This window comes from Cyrtonyx montezumae, unplaced genomic scaffold, assembly GCF_038088225.1.
Source record: "Cyrtonyx montezumae isolate F1298 unplaced genomic scaffold, pur_monq_1.0 scaffold_3, whole genome shotgun sequence".
Lineage (NCBI taxonomy): Eukaryota > Metazoa > Chordata > Aves > Galliformes > Odontophoridae > Cyrtonyx > Cyrtonyx montezumae.
In genome coordinates this window covers 79,942,666-79,955,056 of record NW_027072034.1, presented here as the reverse complement: position 1 = coordinate 79,955,056, position 12,391 = coordinate 79,942,666, and the positions used below count along the sequence as shown (strand labels likewise).

The following is a 12,391-nucleotide window of genomic DNA, read 5'->3' as shown; positions in this document are numbered from 1 at the left end:
CCCAGGAAATCAACACCTATTGACTACCAAGGAATAATTACGAGAGGATAAAAAAGACAGCTGCTTTCCCTCTGTTTTTAATCATGGATCCAGCCCCTTAAGAGATTGCTGGGTTAAAAGAGACTTAGAGAAGATTAGCCTTTTCATTACAGCTGGGGTGGTGGAGAGGACAGTTTCAATAACTTAGGCCAGGGATGTTTTTAGCAGTTATTCAGTCAGCCTGCTCAAGTAGCACCTCCCTGCCTGCTGTTATAATCAACATCAGCTCAGAAAGCATGAAACGCTATTCAGAGTAATTTTTCATCTTAAAAAAAAAAAATAAAATCATGATCTAGTCAGGCTGGTGATAAACATAAATGTATTACAAAAAAAAAAAAACAACAAAAAAAACAAACCCAAACAACATAATAATGTGCGTAGTTTTGGGTACCACGAGATAAGGACACGAAACCATCAGAGAGAGTACAAAGAATGGTGCAGGATCTGGAGAGGGGAGGTATAATAGCAACAGGGCCCGAGGGAACGGCATGGAGCTGTGTCAGGGGAGGGGCAGCTGGGGGTCAGGGACAGGGTCTGCACCACAGGGCAGTGGGCACAGCCCCGAGTGCTGGAGTTCAAGGGGTGTTTAGACGCTGCTCTCAGGCAGAGTTTGGATTTTGGGTAGTGCTGTGTGGGGTCAGGACCTGGACTTGGTGACCCTCATGGGTCCATTCCAGCTTAGGATGTTCTGTGATTCTAATAATAATTATGCTTGGTTGAAATACTTGATTCTCTCAAAAGTAACAAGACCTGCACAATCCTATTACACACAACTAGAAAACACAGGAGTAAACGCTCATGACAAAATAATTTGTTTTCACTCCACATAGTTGGAAGCCCTTCAGAGCTGCATTGAAATCACGTTGGCCAGCCTATACTTCTAATGTACCATTTTCCAGCTACATTAGTGTTACACCTCATTTCTGCAAAGATTTTATAACACAGACTCTCAGGAATAACCTCTTCTAGGGATGCCACATGGGAACCTGGGAAGCTTAAAAGGGTTTCAAATAGGCTAACTTAAAATAGCAATCCCAGAGATTGGCAGCTTAGACATTCTATTCCATCTCTCTAATTCGTCTGAAGCTTTCTTCAGAAAAAAAAAGAAAACAGAGGCTTTTGCTCCTCTCAGAAGTTTCCATAGTTCAGTATGGATGAGCACTTAACAATAGGTTCATAGGTTCATTAGGTTGGAAAGGACCTATAAGATCATCTAGTCCAACCATCCTCCTATCACTATCCCTACCCAACTACTAAATCAAATCCCTTAGCACCTCATCTAAACGCTTCTTGAACAGCGCTAGGGATGGTGCCTCAACCACCTCCCTAGGCAGGCCATTCCAGTGCCTGACCACTCTTTCAGAGAAAAAATGTTTCCTCAGGTCTAATCTAAATCTTCCCCGGCGCAACTTCTGGCCATTCCCTCTCGTCCTGTCATTATTTATCAATCCTTTACCCCCACTGATACCACAACCAAGCTTGAGCTCAACGTGAAAGGCACGGGTAAACAAGGGGAAAAAATTCCAGCTACATGCATCCATAAAATACTCTCTCATAAATCATAAATTGTGGAGGGAGAAGAGGAAAGGGTAGGCGATAGGTTTGTAGCAGCCTTCCAGCAGTCCCATCACTAAATTCAAACCCAGCGTGGATTTGCTTTCAGGGAGGGGGCATCCACACCCTCACTGGGCAATCAGTCATCATTAAAATCTTCAAATTAACTGCAAGAGCAATTTGTTTAATGCAATTACAACTTTATTGAAGAAAAAACAACACTTGTAACCGAGGTCTCCATTACAGAAAAAGTTCTGAAAAAGATATTTACCAAAGTAGAAATCAAACAGTGCAAATACACAGAAAAAGAACAAACTGAATCAGTAACAATATAAAACGTTGTGGTGAAAATCTGAGAGTTCAGTTTTTATTTTACAAAACAATTCCCACGGTTGTTAAAAAATGTGTTGTCAAAAGACAGTGAGGCACATGTTTTTAAGAAAATGTACCATTTTTGTGCCTTCTGTCCTACGTGGTCAGTATTTGCTATGGTTGTAAACATCAACAGTTAAGACAGATGGGTGTTTAAATGTCACCTTCCTCCTCAGTTTTGAATGTGTACAATAGCAACAGTCATCGTCTTCATTAACATGACTAAGTATCAGAATGGAGTAAGAACCATTCTCGTGAGCTCAACAGATGCTCTTTCAATCTTAGTACACAACAAGAACAGACAACTTTCAAGGATCCATGTTTTTCCATAATGCAGTTTCCTGAACTTCAGACTGTGTATGAGTGACAGCACTCTAAGCCCCCAGGTGTATTACAGGCACAGCTCTCATCCACCCACAAGTCACAACCAATCCAGGCCTGTCCTCCCGCACCTTGCCAGAAGCCATCCCTTAGCAAGGACTCCCTTCTCTCCCAAAATTGCACATTAAGCATCTAAACAAAGCCTAATGAGATCTACTTTTTTTAAAATGTGCTTTCAGAAAATCCTTTTATATCCATTCAGAAATTTCTTCCTTGGGTTTTGCAACATCTCGCAGGCAATCTTACTACAGCAAATACTAAGCACTTTACAGGACTTTACAATGTCAGCCTTGAATTAAGTGCTGTAGGCAACTGAGCAAGGTCTTTGTTAAGGAAGGAGCCTTATGATTCAAAACACAAACATCCCTCTGCAGTAGAGTGCACCTGGCAAACATTCCTGCCTTGAAGGGATGTTACGATAGAAAGCTAGAGGGCTTTAAAGAAGTCCTTTAAAGAAGTCCACCGTGCTTCCTGGTAAGCAGATAACCAAAGCTGATGAAATCAACTCCAAACATATAGAAGTCTTAATGACAAAAATGGTATAATCTAATTCAGATTGAAACCAGTCAAGAGGGAACATTCATATATTAGTTTACCTCTCAAACATATAAATTATTTTAACAAGATATAAGAATCTTCTACTGCTAAACTTGGCAATAGCCTGTATACAACTATAACTAAATATTTAAGTAAGAATCTACAGTGTTTTGCTCTGATAGTGGGGAATTACCTTTAAATCAAAACTGCTTGTAGATGAGGTGACAAACCCTGAGTAGTTTTCACACATTGGCAAGAATATGGTGAATCTGTTACCACCTGACCTTCACAAGAACAGAATACAACACCAGAAAGCAACATAAATCCTAGTGGCACTATGGTGATCACCTATGTCTTTGCCATCTCCTTTTGAGTTCCCTTCCTTTATGGGCACTATTGCGAAGCACGATGTGCTCTGTAGTCAAATAAACCTATTCCTGAATCAAATGTGGCCATGGAACTGGAATTACAGCCTTGAAAAGGTGTGTGTGAATCCATTCAAGTTTACCATTTCTTGGCAGTGAAAGAAGCAGTTCTAAATTTCCTACTTCTAAGCGGCTGTGCTCACAACACTAAAAGGTCCTGCTTACAGTACACAAGTTGAAAAAGCAGTATGCAGCATACCCAAATCTAGTGTTTTTACAACAAAAATGCTAGAGAGTCATGGTACTACAGCCCTGCAAAAGCTAGTCAAGGAGTAAGCAAAACGCTTTTTCTCTTCTTTTCTCTGAACTATTACATGTTTTGTTGGTTTTTCTTTATAAGTAAAACTGCAGAGTGTTGACTGCTGATAGGCCTGGAATGATTATAGAAATCAAAAGAACTTTCACAGAGAGGGGAAGGAAAAACACCATACACTATACTTGTGGAGTTCTCCAGGAACACCCAGAGGTATTAAAACTAAACACTGGGATGTGAAAGGCATTGGAGTTGTATTTCAACTGGCCTTACACAAAGGAATTCTGTACATATTATCCAAGCTCTAATAGAGGAGTAACATGGGGCCCTCTGACAGATGTACATTAGGTTCTGAACCTATTCCCTCATTAAAAAAAAAAGTCTTTCATCTATTTAGATATTCAGCCAGGGAAAAAAAGGGATAGGTGTTCTTTAATTCTCAGTCTCTCTTGGGCCTTTAGCTACTGCTTTATTAAAAAAAAAGAAAAGTAATAGTCAATCTAGTGATTTCAACACTAGTTTCATATTTCCAAATCCTATGGGAAGTAAAAAAAAGCAGCAGGAAGTAGCACCTGAGGAAGTCATCCCACAGAACTAATTCATCCCAACATAGCACAATTTCAAGGTGTTTTCTGTTCAAATGGCTTTGTAAGAGTACCTCTAGCTAGCTGGAAAACAGAGAAAGCCTGCTGAAGCTCCCTTTTATATCATCCTCAAAAGATAGTTTTTTGTTTGTTTTTAAAGAGGATCCCCATGGGGGGCGGTTACTGTGTTTTATAAATTATCAGAAGGATGATTAACATTTAGAGTTAATTCTGTTTCTAATAACTTTCTGGGAACCACAGAAACATTCTGCTTCACTGTGGGCTTGTACTTCATTGCTGAACAGATATAGGCTTTTGCTGCACAAAAGTCTTTGTGGTGCAAGTCAAGGACATGCCTGTTATGCAAATACGATGCAGTTAGATGGCTACACTCTATGCAGATGAAGAAAGAGGATTCAGATCATTAAAGTTCACTGGATAATGACCTTCACAGCCATCAGTTACAGTAAGACAGCTTACTAATAGGAAAGGCAAGAACAGTTAAACAGTATCCAAAGTAGCAGAAGCAAGAACCTGCATTCAGATATTAAACAAGTGACTACTGAAACGGTTTGGGAGTAAATGACTGACTATACATAGCTCAGAAGATTAAAAGAATGGGCAACGGCCTTGGAATCTGGATACTGACCATTCAGTGCTTGTTAGATGCTGGCAGAAAGACTGCTGCATGCTTCCTTTGGTTAAAAAACAGACAAACAACACAAAGCTGTACTTTCTCATCAGAGCAGAAATTCACTAGCGAAGAAGAGATTTTTAGAAGAAACAGAATTGAATTCACTTACAAAAAAGGCATGCTGAAGTTTTAACTTATTCACAGGTTCAGAAGAAAATGTCTTTTCCCTGCCCTGGACTTGCTTCAACACCAGCCTGTTTCCACCTTATCAACAGGGACTTTGTCCTTCGAGAACAAGGACATACAAGTTCTGTCTCAGCTTACCTGCCATGTCCTCAGCTTCACACTGCTCCTGCGTTACAGTTAGGGAGAAGAGAACCACCTCATTTCAAATGATAGATTGGTTTCCTAGCTTGAATGTATTGCCATCAGCTGGAGTTGGGGCAAAGAACTCATTCCTGGCAACTAAAAAACTTGAGCGGCCTAATTTTACAAGTGCTTTTCTTACAGGAACAAGTCTTTGCAGATGAAAACGTCCCTTCCGTGCATTTTAAGAAAACACTGTCACTCTAAACTGGAAATGAATTTTTTTTTAAATCAAGCATTTCATAAATACTCAAAAATAGCCCTTTCATTTGGAATTAAACCTTTTGAAAATATCATAAACCTAAAATTTTGCAAGAGAGGCAGAAAAAAGAACACCATTATTCCACTATCCAATGTAAATAGTGCAAAGATCAAGTGATGTAAGGCTACTACAAGAGTTCCCAGCAAGAAATCAGCTAGTAACAGATTTTTTTCTACTTTAAAAAAGGAACCCTCTAGACTGGCATGGTCCCATCAGAATCAGGGGCTCCATTTTACAGGCTTCACATGTTACTTTGTTAATTTTGCAAAAACAAATAATTTTATGTGAAAATCATCATAACGAAGTCTGGGGCTCAGTCCAGTTCTTCTGCTGGACTCAACTTCGTTCAGCCACATGAGTGCTCTGTCCTATGGACACCAGAAACAAGCAATTGCATTCACTGCATTTACCACAAGGAATCTATAACCACCAGCCCAAAGGCACACGTTTAGGACAGAAGTAGCAAAATACATACACAGTGATCTTAACATAGTTCTGCTATGCTTCCTAGAACTTGGTGAAGCATCCAGCTTTCCTCTTAGGACAGACAGACAGTCACACATTTCTTCACAGCATCCCTATGGGCAGGAGAAAGAAAAACAGTCACCTTGGTTAGCTGCTGGATGACTCACTGCACGCTGCTGCACCACCAACGTTGATGCCTTTACAGATCAGCTGACCAGCAGTTAATTGTGCTTACATTGCTAGCATGACTGCATTACAGACAAGCAGGTCTGCTCACCCGGTACACACCCAGCTGCAAAGGAAATGGCACCTAGGCCTGTGGTGAGGAAAGCAGAGCTGACAAAGCAGCTTAAACTGTGCTCAAATACTGGCACAGTGTTCACAGCAGAGGGAGCAGCAAAGACAAGAAAAAAAGGTACACAAATGTACACAGAAGAATACACTCACTCAGCAGTATTCTGGACTTTTGGACTAACGTTTAGGTATTCTCTAGGTTAAATTTACCATGCACACTTCTTATAGGAAGCCATCTCAATTTGTTACGCTTGCGTTCCCCCCACCAAAGATGCTCTGTCCCATTTTTTAAGCTACTACAAGTATTTCCTCCCACTAAAACACTGCCATGGAAAAGCTTAAAGCCACACTTTACAATGCTTCCATATAGTAATCTTCAGTATCATGAAACCTCGATACAAGAAGAGGAAAGACAGCAGGGAAACTTACCTTGCAAATGGTATGAAGGAAATGCTGTACCTAAGAAGGAATGTTGTAAAGGTTACTCTTGTCAGATTATACTGGAATGACAAAAGGCATAACTTGTTCTAAACAGAGGACTGCAAGATATGCAAACAAAGTGAAGCTCTGACTTTGTGAGCAAGAGGATGGAACATCCTTTCAAGTAACCTTAGCTCAGCCTTGTTGCAAAATGTCAAAATCAGAAAGCACACCACGGAGGTACATAAAACAGTGCTCCTGCCCCAAGCAGCCCCTGTGCTCTAACATCTACAGGGAGATAAGCCTGCTTTCAAGGGCTAGCTAAACCTCCCTACCCACTCCTGAACTAATTCAACGGCATTATACAGAGAATACTGTAACTTAAAGAAAACTAATGCTTAACTTGATGGGCACATCTGGGTCATTTGACCTAAAAAGTGTGGTCTCTAAAAGCAGAATACTAAACAGTAAGCATCACATTGATTAACAGACAAAATAAAAGACAGTTTTACCTAGAGCTCACAGAAATGAAACACGTTCAAAAGGAACCCATCCCAGAAGTAGAAGAGAACAAAGAGCAGCAATGTGTCATCTCTTCATAGATGCACTGTCTTGCATACAGGGGAATGGCAGAGTACAAAATCTTCCTTCCCTTTAATGAATACAAGCTCAAATTGCACTCACAATCCAGCTGTTTACTTTCTGTTACACCTAACACCAAGCCAGGTGCATGCAAAGGGGAGATCACTTACCATGCCAAGGCAAAAAACTGCAAGATACAGAAAAGAAGTGCGAGTCCTTCCTTACGCCACTAAGGGAGAAGAGCAGGGGGAAGGGAAGGAAACAGTAGCCAATGAGACAACCATGCAAAAATCTCCTTTTTAAAATATATTCTAGTTATATATACATACAGGACCCAAGTACTCACCCAAAAAGCAGAACACAGCGTTAGTATGAGACACAACTAGAAGAAAACAAATGATCTCTATTAAACATACAAACAACTCTCTAGTTATCATAGATATTCTAACATGCAAAGGGTTTCTTTAGAGACAGATAACATAATTTCATAGTTTTATCCAATGTGGTGTAAGGGTTCCCTTTACTTGGAACACTTGTACTACTGTGTTTTTGAAGCAATGAGAATACACCATCCTGGTATCTCCTGAGAACACATTAATGTCTGCAAAGGAACAGGAGCAGGAGATTCCTGCACTTGTGCAACACCAGCACATTCCTGCTTCTCCTTAAACACTTCTCAGTGAAGCAAGGCACTCACCAAACTTCAGCTTTTAGCACAACTAGAACTTGTCAGTTAAAACTGTTTCTTCTGCCTCTGTACATGCCACATTTCCTGTTGATGCTTAAGGCCACTACCATGTTGAAACTAGAGGTAATTATGAGATTAACAGAATCATCTCTCTTGTACTGAAGACTCCACATCTGGACACAGTACTCCAGGTGAGGCCTCACCAGTGCAGAGCAGAGAGGATCACCTCCCTCAACCTGCTGGCCACACTGCTTTGGATGCAGCTCGGGATATAATCGGCTTTCTGGGCTGTGAGGGCACACTGCTCGCTCACATCCAGCTTGCCATCCACCAGTACCCCCAGGTCCTTTCCAGCAGGGCTGTGTTCCATCCTTACATCCTCCAGCTTGTGGGGAATACACTGATCGGGGGCACTGCCACAATCCAGGTATGAGATCTTGCTCTTGGATCTGTTGAATCTCATTAGGTTCACCTGGGCCCACTGCTCAAGCCTGTCTAGGTCTCTCTGCATGGTAACCCATCCCTCAGGCGTGTCGACCACACCACACAGCTTGGTGTCATCTGCAAACTTGCAGAGGGTACACTCAATCCCACTGCTGAGGTAATTAATGAAGATGTTAAAGAGCACCAGTCCCACTACTGACCCCTGAGGGAAAACGCTTGTCACTGTTCTCCATCCAGACATGGAGCCACTGACCACCACTTCCTGAGTATGGTCTCACAACCAGTTCCTCATTCATCGAATAGTCCACCCATCAAATCCCTATCTTTCCAATTTGAAGAGAAGGATGTTATGGGGGACCACGTGAAGGGCCTTTCTGAAGTCCAGACAGATGACATCAACGGCTCTTCCCTTGTCCATTGATGCAGTTACACCACCATAAAAAGCAATCAGGCTGATGAGGCAGGACCTGCCCTTGGCAAAGCCATGCTGGTTATCCCTACATCACATCCCTCTCTTCCATGTGCCTAAGCATAACTGCCAGGGAGATCTGCTCTGTGAGGCTGATAGGTTCCCTGGGTCATCCTTTCCACTCTTCTTAAAAATTCAGATCAATTAAAACCACAACATACTTTCAATCGCTTTCAGGTATTGCTTTGTAGCATCCATGTTTAACACATCACCCACACAGCCATTCAAACAGGCCCTGTTTTCCTCATACATCATTACATTGCGTCTTTGGGAACTGGTAGATCATTTTGGATTATCTTCTGTTTTAGTTAGTTTTAACAGAAGATGCTTTTTAGTTCAAGTTTTCATTTTCAAATAAAGATGCTGCAGTTTATTTAGCTATGTCAGATACTCTTCAGCAGGCAGTTAGACAGTGGTGATGCACACCACTGTGCTACTACAGACTGCAACATGCACTTTTCTGCTTGAGTAAAAAAAAAGATACAGACGTAGTAGCACATATACAAGACAGAAGCACATGTGTTGCCAGAGAAATCACACACTCCGCCTCAACCATGATTACCTATAATAAATATAGTTTGTCCATTACTTTTTAAGGTGATGATTTGTGTGATGGTCTACATACTGCATCATACACCTAATGTCTCTTTATTCCACCTAGCATTCCAGTACTCCTGACTTCGAGAACTCTAATTGCACTCACATACCACACGATGGCTTCCTAGCTGCTGCTGATCTGTGAGCATACACAGCCAGCAGTCTAAACTGTGTGTGCTGCTTGTAGCCTCACAGGTGCTTGAATACAAACCACAAAGTGTAGGTATCAAGTGAATGCTCTGAAGACTAAGAGCAAGAAAATGCCATGCCATGACCTCAAACATCCTAAAAGCGTTTGTGCAGGACTAAAACAAAGCAGATACAGATACTTCATGCCTATTTAGTGTTACAATCAGCCTTTGGTTCTGACCATCCTTACAGAAAAGTGCTGGTGCTACACACACCCTGTCAGCACACTGTACAGGGTGAAGAAAAATCTCCACCCACAACACATCCTGAGACATAGGTCTTTTCCAGCACTGATGACTGTGAGTTAAAACTGATTCCTTTGATACTTACTAGCATGACAATAGTAGCAATCAATCGGGTAGGCTCAAACATCCTTTTCAATTGCTTCATTGGTCCCATGAGAAAGAGAGTGCTTGTGAAACAGAAAAACAAAACAAGATGAACACCCAAGGTGTGAAAGGCAAGTGAAACCAAGCCATACCACTGCTGATGAAGGGCGGTCACTTTGTATGGGTACCAGGGCACTGTGTTGCTACGGTTATCCATGCACAACAAAATAAATGGGATATACAGCGAGAAAAAATCCATCTCTGCTTTCTTCTGTTTAAGCTATTTGTTCTGTAACTTTGCATTAATCATAACCGAGCAATTGTGACTAAGCCTAGCAGAACTCAGGCTGAAGCATAGGTCAGTCAGTTTCAGTCGGACCAACAGATGCTTCTAACCCTCTCTCCTAAACCAGCAGCCACAGAGGCTGCACGGATTGCTAGGTAATGTTGTTTCCATGCCTGCATCCATTCTCTGATCCCCCACTTACGACTGCTAAGGGCTCATACAGCATGGATTGAACAAGGAGAAAGTTTTATCTAAGGTTGTTTTTCTATCACGAGTTATTCCTCAAGCATAGCTGCTGTATTATTTCCAGTTCCATAACCTGTGCTTTCTAATACCTTGCTGATGCTCCTCAGCCATAGATGGCTGGGTTTCCATGAAGCAGAGCTGTGTTTCAGGCACCTTTACAACACACACGAAAGGTTATGAGCCAGTCCCACTCTAAAAGGCAGAGGTGCTTGCTAAGACAGAGCTCACAAACACATGATGCTATCATCAGAGGCAAAATGGCAAAGAATTATTTTTATCCTGAGGGGTGAAAAACACACCCCCAAAAGCTAAAAACTGTGATGCTCAGCGCCTTGGGGGCTGTGTTTTGTTATTTTTTTAATGGATGAGTACAAAAAAAAATCTTCATGGTGCTTTCCTTCACAGTACTGCTAGGAAGGTGCAGCTCTTTAGTGAAAAGAGAACGGCCCCCATAAGTAAAAGCTCACACACAAATGCACTGGATTTTACTACTCGCACACCTGCTCGTTCATCACCTTTATTAGGGAGCTGGTAAAAAAGATAGTTACCTTCCGATCGATGCAATGTTCCCCAGTGTGTAAAACGCTGCAAAGAGAATCAGCCCTTTCCTCGGTACCCAGAGCAGACAACTACCCTAAAAAGGAAAGCAGGATGAGGAAAGCGCACGCATTAGCATTCTCGTTAACGATTAACGAGAGTCGAGTCTGGTGCCCTCAGAGGCCCGGAAAGCTTCGGCAAACAGCGCTTACCAACACGGAGAACACGCATCCCAGCGCAAAGCACGCCACGAAGCCTTTCACGCGGGTGCCCCAACCCAACGTGGTTGCGTCGATCACCTGGAAACGAGGGGGCAGGAGGCGTTACCGCCGCGACCCACCGCCGCGACCGCGCCACGCGGGACCGGCGGCGCGGAGCCCGAGGAGCGGCCCGGGGCCTTCCCCACGGCGGCGGCCCGCGGAGCGCGGAAGCGGGACGTTACCTCAGCCAGAGCGCCGGGTTCCTCCGCGTCCCGGCCGCTCAGCACCCGCTTCAGCTTGTCCATGCCGCCGGCCCGGGGAACTACGGGCCCCGGCAGGCCTGGCTACCTGCGCACAGCGCGGGGCGCAGCCCGTGGGGCGGGCAGCGCGGCACAGCCCCGCCGGCAGGGCGGAGCAGGGGGCGGGAAACGGCGGAGGCGGCGTTGCGTCGGTTCGTCTCGCTCAGGTAAGACCAGGACTGTGAAACGTCGGCTGTAGTGCATTTATTGACATACACGGAAGGATATAAATTGCCGTGCGTTCAACTTGCTACAGAACGGTTGGAGAATCACCCCACTTGCCCGAAGTAGTGCTGCTCTCTCCAGCGAAGTTGTACCACAGAGCTCATGGTGCTTCTTGATAATCTGCACGGCGTCACGGAGGCAGGAAGAGCGTCCTGCTTTGTACTAACTCACTTTCTAAACACGTCCTTGTGATTTCTCCGATATTTGCGTCCGGCTTAAATGCACAGCATCCAAAACAGATGGATATCAGAGCTATATATTCAGGATTAAAGTCCATTCGAGACAACTTCACCAACAGGTCACAAATTAATAAGTGCGACGGACCAGGAAAAATACATGATATCAACTACACATGCAGAGCACCCTTTTCAACATCATGTGTTGGTTCTGTAGGTCCCCCCCACTAGACTTGAGCTCAGCAAAGCTTCATATTAGCACCACTGTGTAAACCCAAATCTTAATTTTCATTAACGAATGTAAATACAATTTCATTTGTGTTAGCACAACATCAGCTCCCCTCTCAGTCACGTTCACTTCAATTTGCTTTAATAAGCCTGTAAGGCACATAAAATAGTAAATTCTTAGAGGAAAAGTGCCCTGATAGTCCTACCTGCAAAGTATCTCTTCTCTCTGTTCCCTTCCTTTTCATTCCCTGCTCACCTCTGGAGAGGACCTCAATAACATTCTACTTGGATCACTTCTGCTCTGCATTCA

General features: G+C 43.0%; 1 protein-coding gene across 1 annotated transcript; it reads right to left on the bottom strand.

Moving 5' to 3' along the window:
• Window positions 1-4,109: 4,109 nt before the first annotated feature.
• On the bottom strand, window positions 4,110-11,466 carry SFT2D2 (SFT2 domain containing 2). Its single transcript, XM_065742014.1, has 8 exons — window positions 11,396-11,466; window positions 11,166-11,252; window positions 10,965-11,050; window positions 9,886-9,967; window positions 7,515-7,550; window positions 7,339-7,397; window positions 6,596-6,625; window positions 4,110-5,985 (listed from the first exon to the last, which is right to left on the bottom strand). Exons 1-8 carry the CDS (start codon window positions 11,456-11,458, stop codon window positions 5,946-5,948), a joined length of 483 nt encoding a protein of 160 aa, XP_065598086.1. The 5' UTR covers window positions 11,459-11,466; the 3' UTR covers window positions 4,110-5,945.
• Window positions 11,467-12,391: the final 925 nt, after the last annotated feature.